At 39.2% G+C, this 18,743-nt stretch overlaps 1 protein-coding gene across 1 annotated transcript; it reads right to left on the bottom strand.

The window, feature by feature from the left end:
• Positions 1-14,241: 14,241 nt before the first annotated feature.
• On the bottom strand, positions 14,242-18,362 carry LOC105054318 (probable prolyl 4-hydroxylase 6). Its single transcript, XM_010935818.4, has 7 exons — positions 18,152-18,362; positions 17,986-18,043; positions 17,768-17,872; positions 15,574-15,631; positions 15,319-15,494; positions 15,183-15,243; positions 14,242-14,806 (listed from the first exon to the last, which is right to left on the bottom strand). The coding sequence occupies exons 1-7, from the start codon at positions 18,319-18,321 to the stop codon at positions 14,499-14,501; spliced, it is 936 nt and encodes a 311-aa protein (XP_010934120.2). The 5' UTR covers positions 18,322-18,362; the 3' UTR covers positions 14,242-14,498.
• Positions 18,363-18,743: the final 381 nt, after the last annotated feature.

The following is an 18,743-nucleotide window of genomic DNA, read 5'->3' as shown; positions in this document are numbered from 1 at the left end:
TGTTTTCTATTTTATTTCTTCATTCTTCCTGCTACGACGCATGGTATCAAAAAGATCCTAGGAGTGGTGTTCTAGCAAACATCCACCAACAAGTGATATCAGAGCGAGGTGGTACCAGGACACAGATTATAGCGGTGATGAGCAAGATTAAAGATGAGAAACAGAATCATTAAGATGGAGATCAACAAGTTTGATGGAAAGAGCAATTTCTCCTTGTGGCAGGCAAGGGTGAAGACGTACTCATCCACCAAAGGTTGATCGATGCTCTCTTATACGAGGAGAAGCCGACCTCATAGAGGTACAGGATTGGAGGCGACTCCAGATGCAGGCAGTGAGTACCATCCGCATGCATCTAGCAGATGAGGTGGTGATCCATGGGCTTAGTGAGACTTCGCTGACGGTGCTATGGTCGAAGATCAAGGAGTTGTATATTGTGAAATCTCTCACCAACACTCTCTTCCTCTGGAGGCAGTTCTACCAGCTGTAGATGACTGAGGGACAGAGCATGCAGGAGCATCTCAGTCACTTTCAGAAGATCCTCACTGATCTCCTCAGCGTTGGCGAGAAAGTTGAAGAGAAATCAGGGCACTAGTCTTGCTAGCGTCGCTTTCTCTTCGTATGAGTCCTTGATGACTGCTCTTCTAGTGGAGAAAAGCACAATCAAGATGGACGAGATCACTGCAGCGATACTCCAGAATGAGGTTCTTCTCAAGAGGAGAATCCAGCTTCGAGCTCAGATGGTGGTAGCTCAGCTTTGATGGTTTCTGGAAGAGCAGGAGACGGTAGACGGAGCGACAGGAGATCGTGGTCAGGGCGGTCCAAGTCTAAGATGAGGGACTTGAGCAAGACCAGATATTACCGGTGTGACGAGTTGGGGATCTAGTCAGAGATTGCTCTCAACTCAGAGATCGGATAATGGCTACTATAGCGACGGTCAGCAGCGATTCAGAAGATGTCCTAGAGATATCTGACAAGGTATCTATTTCTTCGCAGTAGTGGATTTTAGATTCTACATGCATCTATCATGTATGTTGCAAAGAGGAGCAGTTTGACTCACTGAAGAATAGTGAGGGACTGTTTATCTGCCGGATGGATCGAGCTGTGCAATCAGAAACATCGAGATGGTCAGCTAGAGGACACATGATGGTGCAGAGAGGAGATTGGGGAGGTCCGATATATTTTCGATTTCAGATAAAATCTTATCTCACTGAGCAGACTGGATTCGAGAGGCTACAGGATGGTAGCCGATGGAAGAATCCTGAAGGTGCTATGCGGCGATATGATTTTCTAGAGAGGAAGAAGAAGATGAGAGGATATTACTATCTGGCAGGGAGCCCAGTGTGAGGTGAAGCTTCAAGAGTCAGGAGGAGCCTAGAGTGAAGTGGAGCTCCAGGTGGAGGTGATCAGGCACGAGATGCGAGACTCGGAAGGATGAGAGATGATATCGCAAGGTGAGATTCTTATTACCGCAGGATGATATCTCGAGCAGGTCTCAGGTCAGAAGGAGCATAGCATACAACGGAGATAGGATCGAGCAGCCTGGCTCGACTCCCATGTCTGCCCATCCATGATCAGTAGGCAATTGCTCCAGGGCATGGGGGTGAGGAGATCTAGAGCTCTCAGAGTCAGGAAGAGGCCGAATATCGAGTCGAGATGGAGATTGTTAGGATTTGATGCTTCAAGATTCAATCCACATTGAGTCCACAGCGAGGTCTGCGACAACGAATGGAGTCCAACGAGCCCAAGATTACCTCAAATAGAGTCCAGATGATCGAGATACGCTCGATTAAATTTGGCATGAAATTCAGAGCAATGAAGGACCTGCGGTAGGCCGATGGAGCGGTAGTGCACGGCCCAGGTGCACAGAGCTCGCCAGCATGCGGAGCACGGCCCAGGCCAGACCCAGGCACGCGGGCTCAGCGCCCTGATATCCCGATCCATGGTAAATCGGGCATTGCACGGACGGACCTGTGGACCGAAGGGGCATTTCCCCTCGATTTCTTGCGGTCCACGGTGGATTGGACATCGTTTCTCCGATGTTTCTCGCGGTCTACGCACCTTCTCGTGGACCACATCATGGTCGGACGGCCCTGGGAGCTGTCGGTCATGATCCAACGGTTCTGGGTGGTTTTTGGAGTGCTGTGAGATTCTGTTTCCTATTATTTTTAGATTTTAAGCCTTTATAAGGCTTTGTTCATGCAACAAAAAGCTGTGGTGGTGGTTTCGTTTGGCAAAACACCCGAGAACAGAGGCGACGCTAAGAGGAGCGAGAGCAAGGCTTCATGCAGACTATTGGACAGCAGACAGCGGTCGCTTTAGGGGTTCAGGGGGGTCTTCCTAGAGAGAGATCTTTTGTGAGAGAGAACTTCCTGTAAGGGAGAGATTAGGTGTATAAGGGTTAAGGGTGTAATCTCCTCTTGTAATTTTTTCTCTCTTTTCTCATAGTGAAATTTGCATGCCCTGTGGAGGTGAGCTCTTTTTTGGCTGATCCACGTATTTGATTGTTTTCTGTTTTATTTCTTCTTTCTTCCTGCTGCGACGCGCGGTATCGAAAAAATCCTGAGAAGTGGTGTTCTGGCCAAACATCCACCAACAACTCAAACCCAAGTTAACTTAAAAAATTAATATTAAGATTAATTTGGCTCAACCCGAATATCAATCAAGCAATACTTGAGCTCAAATTCGAATTTGAATTTTAGATTCGTCCTAATTTAAAAAATAACAAAAATAAAATATAACATCAATTTATATTTTTAAATTATTAAAATAATGATATATATTATATAATTAAATATAATATTATTAAAAATAGACATACTAGAATAGATTCATAAACTTTCGAGCCAAATATTTTGTTACTAAAGTTTGATTCAAAAAATTATTCGAGCTACTCAAACTCAATAATAATTGAGTTGAATCGAACTCGAGCAACTTGCAAGATTCTTAGCTTATTTTTACCCCTAGATGCAACTACATATGGACTCTTATTTTTATTCATGTGGACGACTGTCTCATCATGAAATGTCCAAGAGGAGTTACATTATGTTATATTTATTAATTATATTTACACGAGCACATGTATGTATATAATCAGGAGCGTAAATCTTTTGAGATGCGTCATTTGCATCATAGAGTGCTATGTAGCACTCGATAACCATCATCAGAAGATGTATGATTATCAAACGACATGATCATACATGCCACACATGGCACGTTCTCATTAACAATTATTTATCTCTTGGTGGTGGTCATTGGATGTTGTATATTATTCTGTAGTATAAATCATGCATCGTGGAGGATCCTGAGTGATCTAACCGGTATCGTGTGTCAACTAAACATCACTCGACTGGCCATGGTCCCTCTCAACTTTGGAACAAGTCTCGAATTCAAACTTTAATGGTAACATTCTACGGTGCCAAAGTGGTGGCCCAGTTGGGAAGCTCCAGGATCAATTCAGGGGTTGGAAGGGGTGGTCCTCTAGACTTTGGCGGGACTGTGTGATGTACTTATGCTCATGGTGGAGAGGGGGCACTCAATAATGACTTTTCGAATCGAATATTTATCAGTGGGAACGAGGCCCTCATGTCGTACTCAGAAGAGGTTGCTATGCTGATATCAAAAACAAAATGATAACATTGCACTGTATTACACGTGCACTTTGAACGGTTTCAGCTTGCAGCCCAATATGTTTCGGGATGAATAGCTTCAACTTGACATGTTGAAGTCTTCGAAGAAATACATTGCCAAACCTGCCAACATTCAAAGAGCGACATGATTGCTAGCGTTTTTCTCCAATTAAGGTAGCAGCACATGGATGGTGCAGTTCCTTTTATCAACCTCCCCCCTCTCTCTCTTTCTCTCCCGTGCTTCGTCTGGTGCTATTGTGTGTACTCGCTGAAGAGGGCAGTGCTTGGAGTTTGCCCTTTTTCTGGCACCCCTCCCCACGGACCCCACCCCTCTTACAGACTTCATGTTTTCTCCCACGAAGGATTTAGCTTTAGCTCGGATGAACCTGGGTAAGGTTGGGTCATCACGAGTACAATCGGAGCCTAACTCATCAGTCCTATGGCTGGCATGGCAATTGGCAACCGTAAGTTATGGGACATACTGGGCCAGGCTTTCTAGGCCGGCCCCACATTTTATAGTGCACTAGATATTTAGCGGAACGAGCAGAGTTGAAGCCTTCTTGACTAACCTTCCTAGGGCCATAGCCCTTTAAAAGTTCTACTGATATATTTATCATGGATTAGAAGATCTGGTACCAAGATTATTGCTGCTATGAAGCAAATCACCGACTTCCGCATAGGACTGATGAACTAAGTGGTGATTTAATTAGGTGGTGATCTCCAGGTACCAAATATTACTTTTCCATGTTATATTATTTTTATTTGATTTTACTTTTTGGAGCAAAGTCTCTGTGAGTTTTTGGGCCATCCGGTGTCTATTCCAATCTAATCTTGGTGCTTCGGCCTAAGCTTGAGCCTAGCTAGTATATACAGAGCATTGTGCTGTGCTCCAATTGGAGCTGGCATTGTGCGATTAATTAGAGCTCTCAGCAAAGCAAGGTAGCTCCAAGGCAACATTAAATTGGATCTACATTTGGTTTCTAACGGTAGGAATCCTGTAAAACGTAATGACATGCAGACACCATATGCATAGCTTGGTTGTCGGATCTGTATTGTGAAAATTTTGGAGCCATATTTTCTTTTTTTTTTTTCCTTTCTTTTTGGGTTGGGGTGGGGGGTTTAAAACTAGCTATGTCTATGCCTGGCCACCATGGTGCAAATGAGAGGACTTGGTGGCAAGTTTTGTCAGATGATTCAATGGGAAATGTTGCAGGGTTAGAGAAACCAAGTGGTTATGGAAGAATGGCAGGTGGTGATCAATAAAGGCGAGACGCTTATGATGAACTGGGAATTAAGGATCTGATGATCATCTGATCAAAACGCAGAGAGGACCACAAACCACAGAAGAGGGCACGCGCAATGGACGACTCTTTTCCTTCTGATGGAAGATAATGGTTTGGAACATCAGTGGGGTGAACTTGCAGGAACCTTTAGATAAAGATTTTCATATAGTAAAAGTACTCACAGGGCTCCTGAGAACCTACTATTAAGAAATTTTTATGGGCATGTGGCACTAATCTGCTATGCATGCTACTCTCCCTTTTTTTTTTTTTTTTTTCTTCTTCTTCTTCTTCTTTTTGATAAATAGAATGATTTAAATTAATCGAGAATAGAAATATCCAGGGAGTCAGAAAATAAAATATTACAAAATTTGACCAAAAAATTATCCGAGAAAACCTATAGTGCGGTTCCTATGCGAATCACCATGTAGGATGATGCATGCTGCTCTATAAAACATAGTTATCTTTGTGGAGAACTTTAGGAAAACAAACCACATATGTTTGTTTTGGTGCTAAAATGGATCATTTGCCTTGCCTTTGAAGCCAATGTACATGTTGTTGTTGTCATTGCCCTCAAGTGACTGCTCGGTGGATGTGATGACAATCATATATCGATTGAAGTTGGTCGAGGGCAAAGTGGATAAGAAAAAAGTATGCATGCATGAGCTAATGAGATGGTTTCACGTGATTAACATATATAACGATGAGATCTGGTGCCTACGATGGAACTTCTTTTTGCGAGCCCATAGGACAGCCTTGCCCTAAGCTTACACTCGAAAAAGCCGAGTGCAGGGAAGTTGCATGTAAAACTCTCTTTTAAAGGATAAAAGGAGGCCTAAGATTTGTATAAAGTACTAAACTAATGAGGCTGTCACACAAAACTATGTTTCCTTGGCTTGTTCCTCGAGGAGATAGCGGTGCACCCTATTGGGGCAAGGGGCTGTGCGCATGAAAAAACCCCAGCCCCAAACCCAACAAAGCTAAGAAAGGGAGAAGGCCTAAGGCCGTGGGCCCAGCCGGTTCCAAAGCAAGGGAGCCCCAAATCAACATTTCACGTTGGGAACCAGCTTGCTTTTGCCCTCCTCCCCTTCAAGGTCCTACAAAAGCGCAACAGAATCGCTTCCAACTCCAAAGATAAAGAAAGATTCAAAAGAAATAGAAAAGAAGAAATATTTACCACCCGTCCAACAACAAGGCCACATATAAAAGTACTCAAAAACTGCCCCAACATTACCACCCTTTGCCTTAGACCCCACATCCCCTTCAACCCCCGGCCCTCTCTCTACCACTTTGCTTTGCTCCTCTGCCTCCTCCTCCCATGCCTCACCCCTTCATCTCATTATATACCAATACCCCTTTTCATCCCGTATCCTCCTCCTACCATGCAAGCCAGCTCTTGCTGTGAAAAGAAGGGAGTTCTGGAGGGCTCTAGAGGGAGAAGGTGAAGGAGTGGGGAGAAGAGAAGAAGGGACAAAGAAGAAGAACGAGCAGGGAGGAGAAAGACCAAGGGATGGTCAGGTCTGCTAGGTCCCTGAGGGCCTTGGTTAGTGGGATGGCATGCTTGTTTTGTATTGCGATCTTGGTGTCTGCGACGATAGAAAGTGGAGGAAGAACAAAAGCTACACCACCAATGGCCGCTGCTACTGTGGGGGCTTTGATGAGCTTGGAAGGGTCATCAAGAGATAGGCCCATTGATCAGATGAATTCAGATCCTTTCTTCTCCAGCAAGCGAAGGGTGCCAAATGGTCCTGATCCCATTCATAACAGGTACCTCTTATCTATATTTGTATTGGAGTTCTTCATACTTATTTTTATTTCTAGTTGTGAACCTGTTCTACCATATCTTAATTTTCATTTCCATTAGCTCTCTATATATGATTGATATGTATGAACCCCTTACAAGCATTACATATTTATTAAGCAAAAGAGAGTTTTCCGCTCCGATGAAAGTTTCCGATTTGCTATTGCTCTCTTTTTGGACTTTGATTGCTCTGTCTCGGACTAGTTCGATCAGATATTTTTGAATTGCATTGCTTGAACCTCTGATTTGACTATGCAACATGCAATAGATACTCCTAGAATGAATGCTGCCATCTCATCGATCGATTTGCCTACTTGTTGTTTCACTTAGAAATTGATGAATGGCGTTCTTAATATAAGAGCAAACCAAGAAGTTTGATTAGGGAAGTGTTTTGTTTCAAGAAACATCCACTAGATAACATAAATGTGCCATGGGTCTATCTCATGAAGCATTATTATAAATGATTTGGTATGTCTTGTTTTTTGTCACTCGTGCTTCTCCGAGGACCCTGAACAAGACTGCCATTTTAGTTGTGAAGGACCTACTTTAGAGGCTTCGTGGGTCCGGTCATGCAAGTTTCAGAGTCCCTCCCTAGCTTTGCTGCTAGCCTGTTAGTTCAAAATAAAAAGAAGAGAAAAGAAAAGACGGTCTCTCTTCACTTTATTCATCCAAGCCACATTCCATAATCATTCTTATCCTCACAAACTGCTACAAAAAAAAGAAAGAAGAAGAAAAAAAAAAAAGGCAATTGGATATCGTAAACAATATAAATTTATTTATGCAGGCCACTTCTAATTAAAACCTTGGATAAAGTGAAGAAAACGACGATAGGATGATTACCTTGTGCATGTAGAACATCACACATGATAACAAGATCTACATGGGTCCCATGAACAGGGTGCATGTAATCTCACTTCTAATTATTGCTTAATCAAAAGTCTAATGGTTGATAGGGTCACCTGAATTTAGGAATCCGCATGGACCGTTGCCTGATGTCGTTCCATGCATGTCTGACCACCATTCTGTGAATGTGTTTCTCAGGAGGGCGGGGAAGTCGTCGAGGCCGCCGGGCAGAGCATAGCAGTGGCCTGAGGCATAGAAGCTTCGGTTGTGCGGAAGAGGGATTATGGGGTGTGGGTCTCATCTTGGATGTAACTATGAGTTGGGCTATCTTTAAACACTCCTAAGAAGATAGCCATAAAATCCTTGCTTTGCCAAAGTGCTCTGCTTTATGAGGTGGTGTTGGTGGTGGGGGTGTAAAGAGTCTAAGCTTCCCTCGCACAAAATACACACTCAAGATTCTTGACAAGGAAGGGAAGAGCTTTTTTCAGTCACTTTAGTAATCTCCTTCCTTTATTTTGAGAGTGAAAGAAAGGGAAGGAAGGAGTTGGTGAAGGAATTGAGGATCTTTTGCATGTAGCATCCAAACAAACAGATTGGTTAACCATAGAAGGAACAAAGACCAAGAAATGTTCTAGTAGCAGCCACAATCACTGGGCATGTGACATTTGTTACCAACTGGGCTATCCTTGTCATGGTTTTTGGATTCTTCTGTGATTGGTGCTCAATCCCACCTATTAAAGAGCCTTTTAATTTGTCATAATCTCACTTTATCTTTTGCTTTCATCTCTCTCTCTCTCTCTCTCTCTTCCTCTCACTCACTTTGAGGATACTGTTTTGAATCACTAGGTGGGAGGACTGACCGGTCTAAAGTCCATTCAAACTTGCTTAAAACATGCATGGGGACTCCTTTCAGTCTCGTAGTAATCATCTAATAAACAAACAGCGGAATAATGCTAAAGCATAAAAGAAAAGCGCCAAAGTGTGCATGGCTTCTACCATGCTTTTCCTTCTGTTTCTTTCTCTTTTTTGCTTCTTTTCTTGCACTATTTTGAACGGACCGAGGTGCAAAGACCCGGTCCAAAGCAGCACGGACTCGAATGAGAGCTATTTCCACCACTCAGACCTCAAGCCATTCTTCCCACTATCTTTAATTTAACCTGGCTAGCTAGGGTGGTAAAGGTTGGTAGCAGATGGCCACAAATACTTTTCCAAGTGACCAAAGGCACAGCTGGTTCGCTCTTTTGTGAATAAAGTTTTGCGGACAAACAGGGAACCATGGTCTGAATTGTTGGATCTCGCCTGCAAAGCTGGAAACTATCTGGGTCCACCAAAGCCAGCTTAAGATTTAAAGTGGAGCCAACTTCACCTGACTTGGTTGGCCAAAGACCATGTCATGGACTGAATCTTGTCCAAAGTTGATTAAAATTTGTCATCTCACCTACGCTTGGCTAGTTTTCTTTTTTCTGGCAATAAAAATGGGCTGGCCTCCGGTGGGGCCGAACTTTACTTCAATCTGCAGCATAGTGATAGAAGTTGTGCTCAAATCCAATGTGGGACCAACAATAACCTAATTCTCTGGAACTCGAATGGGATGGGCTTGGGTAGGGACAACCTTAATCCTGACTTGGAGCCTATTTATGAAGTACATAAAATTCCACCTAGGTTGCAATCTTAGAGTCGGCTTAAATCCCTTCTATAAGAAGGAATTATCTCACAAATTAATAGGAAAACTAATCCCTAGCCTTACTTTTGGCTGCCATTTAGGATTACGACCTAGCCATGTTTGATTAAGACCGACAAAATATGTTCCTACTCACCAATTCGATCCGTATTTAATCTATCATAAATAGATTTGGTTTAGGCTAAATAGATTGGATCATAAACACGTTAATCCATTTAATATTTGGATCGAATTGAATTTCAGATATTTGATCCGTTTAACTCATTTAATACTCAAGTCGGATTAAGTCAGATAATCCATTTAATCCGTTTAAAATATGTTTAATCTATTTAAAACCTTCTTAATTTATTTATGATTCGTTTAATTCAATCTGTTTGACTATTTAATCTGTTAAAAATTATTTAATATATTAATCTATTTAATCTAATTTGATCCATTTAATAAATAGTTAAACAGTTCGAATCGAATTTTTTTTTTTTATAATAAGCAGATCAGTTTCATGTCCGATTTTGGATCTGTTTATTAAATCAATAAAATTTTGATTAATATTTTTTTGATCCAATTCATATCCCAATGCCATCCTTTTGATAAACTTCTAATCCCTCCTCTCTTTCTCTCTCTCCCACAAAAAAAAAAAAAAAAATCCCTTGTGTATTTTATCACACTTGATCCTACATTTGCATGCACGTGGTAGCTGCTTTATATGCATTTATTTCTAGTTCTATAATTTGCCAATAACCAAAAATCAAATGGGCATGAAAACAAGGGAGCCATGGATTATCACCTCAGCTATGTCATGTCATGTCATGCCTTGTTAGTTGTTTCTCACTCTAGAGGTTGAACAGGAAAGGATGAGACAAGAGGAGCGCCATGGATTTTGTCAAGGATTCGATGAATCGATAAATAAACTAATTCATAATTGAGTCCATATATAAGATCCTACTTGACCTGTTTATAGATCGACATCAGCTAGCATTATGCTGCTTATGAATTCAAGCTGAAGACCCTACAGAGCTCTTGAGTTTGATTTGATTGGATTGAGATCCAACCCATATGTTTGGGTCCCTGGTTTGGGCATCATTTGAAGTTGGGCGACAACCTTGGTGATGGAGATCAGTACAAGCCAAAGAAATGGGTCTAAATGTGCCCAAACCAATATATAGATAGTCAAAGGGTTTGTTTATTGGAGATTCTGGTTCATGTTGGCTTGTTTTCAGGAAAAGTTCCAATCTTGTTCCTTGGGGTGCCTCATCTGCAACAGTTTTTCACTTGGGAATTGAATTGGAGCAGTTTGTCCAAACAAATTAGCTTAACATTTGATAGGAAACCCCCGTTCCTCCTCCATGCACCCCATGTTATTCAATGGAGGGATGGATAATGCATCACTTCCTAACAGTGTTAACTGCTTGAGTATATAAAGTTACTAAAGGATTGATATTAGGAGGTGCTTGATTGGAGAAAATAGAGGTCTGCAGTGAGAATCAGAATGGATAACTCCCATTCCAATCGTTTGGTCAGGGGGTCCCATTCTGATTCTGATTTCGAAGTGGACTGAAAATATTCCAATTTATCTAAAACTCAATCCCCACTCTTCTCTATCGATTCAATTTTTTTTTTCGATTTGGATCTGATTTTGATTCTAATTTCGATTATGAACTAAATGTTTTAAGAGATTTGATCATTCTGATTCTCATTCCAATCTATTTCGATTTCAATTTTAATTACGAACCGAACATCCTCTGATGATTTGGGCTAAATCTCGCTGTCACACTGATTCCAATCATTTCTCTTTGTATCTTGGTTTTATTGAAAACAAGAATATGCATACATTGACGAGGGACTTGGCTTGGACTAAGGGTATAAGCCTAACTTCAAAAATTCAATGGTAGTTCCAAAATCATTCCACGAAAGTATAACTTTCTTCGAAAATGGAATAGACCCCGTAATGTGCCAAGAATACTGCTTTGCATATCCTTTAGTGTACCTCGAGCAATCACCAAATCAGGATTTTGTGCACCATGTATGGGGATGGGTGGTTTATGAAATGCTTTATTGTTTATCTTACCCTAGCTGGTTACTCATGGATAATAACTGGGTCAGAGTATGCTAAATGTTTTCCATGCACCAAATATCACAAAGCAATAGAGAAGCTTGTGAAATTTTAAAATGGAAGCTGTCAATTCATGTAATTACAGTGACAACAAGGCTTCAATCTCGGTAGAGATCTCAGGATCTCGGTTTACATTGATGTGGAGCACGCGCCCCCCACTCCAGGATACGCCCTTGTTCAATATAAACCGGTACAATCTGAGATATGGATCTATGTGATATGTTCATTTCAATTGGATATTTTTCAATCATTGTTTACTTAAATAGATATTTTTACCGAATAAATCCTGAAATCAATGCTTAAAATAACTCATAATTAATGAATTTATTTATAAATTGAGATTTTAATATTTTACTCCAAAAATACTGATAAAAATATTTAAAAAATACATCAAAAAATAAGATGAAAAAAAATTTGAATTAATAATCCAAGCACAATCCTGATACATAAGATTTATACAACCATCATCACAAATACTAAAAACACCACACAACATCACCATCATATGCAATTGCTCCTATATCTTATCTTCCTTTTTTTCACTCTTTTATTAATTCTCTTTTTAAATTTTTATACTTTATTTTTTATATATTCTGACTTACCATAATGAAAATATTTTATTTTTTTCTAAATTTGAATCTTTTTTTTGACTTATAATAATTATTAAAATTTTATAAATTTTTAGTTTTACTTCTCTTCTGTCTTTTTGTAGCAATTATCTATGAAGGTGTAGTTATGTTATATTCTCTTCGTCTGGTCATCTTATTAAACATACTATCCTTTATTATTCTCAAAGTTATCACACCATTGCAAGTTGAATTATTAGGTGATACAACCAAATTTTTTTAACTGTCGAGTAAGGGGTTGAGCAATAACAAATCTTGCAACTTATCACTAGTATCATCTTTATGGCAGCTAACTAATTTACCATATTTTGAAATCTACTCAAATATTTGGCCACTAAATTTCTCTCCATATACTTCAAATTTATTAGCTTTGTGATTATGAATGCCTTGTTATATACACTCTTGTGCTCAAAAAGACTTTCTAGCTTCTTCCATAAACCATGGATATCAGTATCCATAATAACATGATGAAAAATATTATTATTTATATACTACTTAATTAAACCAGTTATCTTCCTAGTTATTTTCTCCTAATCTTTTTGAATTTTATTACTTGGTTTGGCATTATCTCTTTCAATTGAATCATACAAATCATTGCAAAATAGTAAATCTTCTATTCAAATCTTTCAAATTGAATAATTAGAAAAAGTGAGTTTAACCATATCACTATCTTTATATTCGTCTATCTAATTTATACAAAAAAATTTAGCGACAAGCAACCAAAGCTTTAATACCCCTTTATTGAAAAAAAAATAACAAGAAATAATAGTATGCCAAACTCTTTTTTCTTTTTGATACAATTAAATGGGATATCATAATAATTCAATAAGTAACAATAATCTTTTACAATCCGTACAAGTAATTAATAAATAAACCAATCAAGCAACCCACAAACAAAAGATATTTTTTACATGGAAAACTCTTTGATACGAAGGAAAAAAACATGGGATCTAGTTCTATCAAAATATTTAACAATTTAAAATAATAAGATTGCAATATGTTCTCTCTAATTCAATTAGAGGCCACATAAATATCATCAAGATCGAAACTTGGCTTTCATAATAAAAATATTCATTACCAATAAGATGGATTTCAATAACAAATGGGTCTCACTAAATATGGATCCTAGAAATGTCCAATGGAAAATACTTTTCAGAGGTCCAAACCATTCAATTTATAGCTTTCTATTCGAAAAATAACATACTGAAATTTTATTAAAACCGAAATAAAATCAATCATCAGATTGTGCCAGCATTTTTTTAAACTCTCAAGTGAGGCGTCTCCAAATCCCATATGAGGAGAGAACCTACTCGAACAGCCACGGTCCATCAGATGGACCTCATCCTCAAGAAGCTGCAGTGCAGCTCCTACTCAAAAGACTTGCAGCTTCCATGGCGCTGAGACCAATCCCAGCGGGTTTTAGCGTCGACGATGGGTATCCAAGAGCATGCGCCGACTGCAAAAAGAGCAAAATGGGGTGCATGGTTACGCCGGACAATTTCTTCACTTGTAATTGTGGCAATGGGATGAACACATCGACAAATTGCTACTTTGTGCATCAGCATCATGGAGCCGTGGGGAGGACTGTTCGTTCCATTGTGGATTGGGAAGAACATAATACAGCGCTACAACTTCCATTGATTGGATTAGATCACTCGTTAGGCTATAACCATGTTTTCTTTCACTTGTTACAGGAATTGGATTGATCTCCTCACGGTGTTGGCACCTTGCGAGATTTTCGGATTGAGGTGGGTAGAAGTAGATTTCAGCGTACAATGTGCATTATAAAGCTAAAGTTCTGGATAATTCTAGTTCAATTGTGCTGTTCTTATCTTTGGGAATATCATTAAAAGGCAATGATTTGGATCTAATTAGATGTTCTTGGTGAGAGTCATTCGGGCATCACTTCTTAACAAACTACTTGAGGATTGTCGGCTAATTGTGAATTTGCAACTAGGATTATGGCTAAAAAGATTTTTAATTCTTGAGAAAACCAAAGAAAATAAAAGAGATACACATGAGGGTCAAACAAAAAACCCAAAAACAAAATCTGAGATCCTATGATAAATTAGGATTTGCATACAGGTGTAAACCACAACCAAACAAAGGATCCTCATGGATGGGCCTAGAAGAATTTCCAAAATCCAAACTCTGTTCTTCAGGTACTTGATTCCATGATCAACCTTGATACATTGCACTCAAGGGAAAACAGAGACTAGCTAGAGCAGTGCAGAGAATGCAGAGAAGAGACCCTCAAGGCCGACACCTTGGATCTTATAAATGGTAGATGCTCAGCCTTCAGGCTCTACTGAATAATTCTTAGTTTTCTTGGAGACAATAGTGCCTCCCGGAAATAACAAATATTAGATGATGTGCTAGAAAATATATGACACGCAATTGTTCAATGGGGTAAGATTCAAGTTTTACCTTTGGTAAAAAGCTTTTAAGTTATGAATGGACCTCCCTTTTTCATCATGCTTCAATATTATCAACACATATTGAGCAGCAGACTTCATAGTATGAACCAGAGATTATGATTCGCATACCCTACAACTCTTCCGACAGTATCCATCAAAATCTTTGATTCCTACCATGTATAGATAATTCTTTTCACACTCCCCTGCAGCAGCCCATTCTGGGCAATGCTCATCCTCATCCAAACATCCTACGCTTGAGCTTTGTCTGACTGGATGGTCAAAAGACCTCACATGAATCCATTTTGTTGCAGACCACTTTTCACCTTTGATGACCGGGCAGCTTCCATGCAGGCTTTTGGGATCTATTGTCGCATCTGTGTGAAGGCTGAAGAAGAGTAGAGCATCACCCTTATTAGGTTTTACTGCAAGGAAAAAACAAACCAGTGAATGGAGAAGGTAGGGACTTATATATTATTGTCAGATGCATCAGATTTTCACTAGAAGCCACAATTCCAAGATATTTACTAGAAAAGAATTTGCACGAGCAATGGGATGAGATCCTTAACTATAAACATAAACATTTGATGCTGGACCAACTTGTACAAATTAGTCATTCAAATCTCAAGTCCAACTCCAACATTAAATCAGAATAAAATAGTGTCTCTCAGTCCACTTTCATGTATTCCACAAGAAATCATATCCAATATTTTTTCCTTTGAGTTAGTCAAATGTTCATGAGTAAGTAAATCAGAGTTGTTTTAGGTAAAGTTTTTCCAGAAAAATAGAAGTCATCGGTACCTGCATAACCGGTTCTTGCACAGTCAGACCAGGTTTCATCCTTGTATTGAGAAACTCCACCCTGCAATAGATTCACATTGCTGTTATAAGGAAGCGATATTTTGATTGGGTAAAAGGTGAATTACCAACTACTTACCTCTGCAGATGGAAAGACTGTTTCCCCACCCTTCTTAACATTGGATAAGTACATAAGAACCGTGGCAAATCGCTGACCTCCACGTGCTATATTGAATTTGTCATTAAAAAAGTCAAAATGAGGCTCATACATCTGACCTTTCTCATACCGCAGTATTTGGATAGACTCCGCATTTTCTAATTTATAAGAAATAAGTTTGTTAGAAGAAAGAAAGCAGAATGCCTGAATTGACCGAAAAAGGTAATATGATCTTACCTTCTGGAAGGAAGGTCCAAGCAGCAACCCTGCGTTCAATCCTCATGACAATATCATCCTGGAAGCCAAAATAATCCATTAAGTTTCCATTTATGTCACAAGTTATAGTTGCATCAACTGCAGTTATTTGTAGAGGTACGGGGCATCTCTGGATGAAGATATGCATGCAATATATGGGGTTCAGTTTTTTCTATTTTTCAGCTATTTTTAAAATGCAATATAGTAATATAACATATTTTAATAAATAGAAGGTTTCGATAGCTTTTTTTTTTGCATATTAAGCAACAAAATTTGATAATTGCTGCACATAAATTTTCAATATTAGTACCGGCATCTACATGGTAAACTGAGAATTCTGCAAGTTGAGCCTCCATGCAAAAACTTCCATCATTAATACCAGTGTTTATTAATATCGCTACCTCTCAAACCCCCCCTCCCATCTGTGCAATGCATAGGTATATTTTTTTCTCCTTTTCCTAACTATTTTTTAAATGTAGTATGACAATGTAACAAATTATAATAAGTAGAAGGTTTCAATAGCCAAATTTTTGTTACACATTAGGCCATAAACTTTAATGATGACCAAGCACATTAATACCAATATTATTAATATTTATTATATATTAAGTAATGAATATTAATGATGCTTAATATCAGCATCATCTTTAATACCGACATCCACATGGCGAGTGGAGAGCTCTGCATGAGCCGAGACTCAATTTTAGATAAATATAATAGAAGTGAATAATTGGTCTCTGGTTTCAATGTTCTTTCTGCTTAGCTATATCTCTGGTTTCTAGCATGCATGGGTTTGTGAAGAAGAAAAGCTTGTCTACAATCCCTTTCATTTGTGATGTTGTCTTGTGACAATCCATTTCATTTTCAACAGGAGAATGTCTTAAAGCCTTTGTAATATCCTATTTTTGCCACTATTTATTAATAATCATTTTAATATTGCATGCTTCATATTTACTTTCCTTTGGTTGAATTGTATATTAAGCAAGAGCTTTTTTTTTTTTTTTTTTTTTAGAGATTACATCCAGGTACCTTCTTTATTTCAATTGCTAGGTTAATTACATTACTTATCAAGGGAGAAAGCAACTAATACTTTATTCTAGCAGCACTAGCTGCCATTTGAAGCAGAATGTGAACCTTGATTCAATTTTTTCGTTCCAATATTGGTATTTTTAAGCAAGGATTGGTTCCTAAAGGTTAGGGACAATGTTTGAGGTCAATGGTTGAGATATAGAGTTTCCTAAAGGCTTAAAATCAATAGCCATGATTATATTTTAGGCTCATTCCAAACTTTTGATCATTTTTCATGTTAATAGCTTCTATGGAACATTTGCCGGAGAGTCTGATTAGCTGGGGTTTTGCTTATACCTTAGAGTTTTTGGATAGGACTTTCCACAGATTCCTTTTTAATCCTCACTACTAATTTCTCTTCTTTTTCTTCTCAGTGGCTCTCTTGGAGAGACTTCCCTCCCTTTTTACACTAACAACAAATATTATTATATAAAAATTAATGTTAGAATACAGTTTTGCCACAACAATCTTCGTGCTTATCATAGATTATCTTCAAGATCAAGAGAATCCTTACAAGGTGAATTTCTGGTTCAAATATTTTAAATAAAAAGCCAGAAAGCAATAGTAGATTCCCAAAAAAAATTCATGTCCAGTGCAGCATAATATGACTTAAGTGAATTTCAATCTTGGCGACCTATGTTGAACGATTGTTTGGGGAAAATAAAATAAACTAAGTGCATCACAGATACAAGAAAAATTCTAGCTTTTGAGCAGGTACCGTTATGAAAGACCAAGAAAGGATTCTTATAAACATTTGCTCATTGAGGTATTAATGCGAAGACTAACGACCTGATGAAAATTTTGATTTTTTTTTTTTTTCGGTCCCCTCAAAATAAGCCACAAAGTCGATTTGCAAATTATTCTGTTGCCTCAAAAATCAGAACCTAGTCAAGCCAAATTTCTATCGCATTACAACAACTTCCCGGCGCAAACACTCTTGGCAAAGTAATCAGCAACAGCAAGCATCACATCGAACAGTCCAGTATGAGATCGTCACCGATCTTGGATTTCAACTCAGAGGTGAAAGCATGCGATAAAAATTAGATTCTAATCTTGCAACCAACCAACCTAGGCAAGAAAACCTAGCATGCCAGGATTGGCCAATTACCTGGTGCTTCTCGAGGAATGTGCCGGAGCTCGTGCGGCCGTCGCTCATCAAACCCTGACCCGACTCGTTGTCCACCACCGTCGACTTCTCCAGCTGACCCTTGGCCTGCTCGCAAAGGGCCCATAGACATTCAAAAACCCCTCTTTCTTTGTTTCTTTGCTCTGGTCATCAGCCAAACGAAAACAAGGAAATAAAAAGGAAAGGCCAATTCCTCTCACCAGTTCGATGAGACGATCGCATTCCTCGTAGGAGAGGAAACCCCTATACAAAAAGACCCTGCATCGAAACAAAATCCGACGAGCTCAAAGGCGTTCTGCTATCAAGAAGAAAGGAGACTTCTCTATCGAAGAAAGAGTAAGAGAAACAACAAGGAGATACGGGAACCTGGGGCGCCAGGAGAGTTGGATGACCTGTTTGGGGTCGTAGAAACTAGGCTCGGGTATCCCGCCATGGACGAGGAGTGGAATGGAAGCGAAGAAGAGGAGGAAGAAGGGAAAAGGAAAGCGGAGTCCCATCATGATCATGAGATGGGAACGCGAAGAGGAGGAGAACATGGGAACGGTGGCATAGGCTTCTGTGGAGGGAGTGGAGCGCGAGTAAATGCGCCCACCACATGCGAAAATTATTATACGGTTCAGATCCAATGGATCAATCCAAATCCCGGAGAATATTAGATGACGGGCACCCATATTGAATTGTTTAAATGCAAGATGCAAATGTGGCCGTCCCCATCCACTTGATATTTCAATAAAACATTGCCATATCATTCCATCATTCAAAATTTCAACACCTTCTATTTAATTGAAAAATATAAACATAAATAAAATATATATTTAATTATAATTAGTTATTTTTAATTCAATTTTTACTTGATTTTTTAATTTCATTAAATGATATGGCGATGTTTTAGTGGATGGTCAAAAATCCAGGAATCATTTTCTCCACTAGGTGGGTAATGCCATGTTACTCTCAGAAA

This window comes from Elaeis guineensis, chromosome 2 (assembly GCF_000442705.2).
Source record: "Elaeis guineensis isolate ETL-2024a chromosome 2, EG11, whole genome shotgun sequence".
In the NCBI taxonomy this organism is placed as follows: Eukaryota; Viridiplantae; Streptophyta; class Magnoliopsida; order Arecales; family Arecaceae; genus Elaeis; species Elaeis guineensis.
The sequence above is the reverse complement of the archived record's forward strand: the minus strand, read 5'-3'. Positions and strand labels throughout refer to the sequence as shown.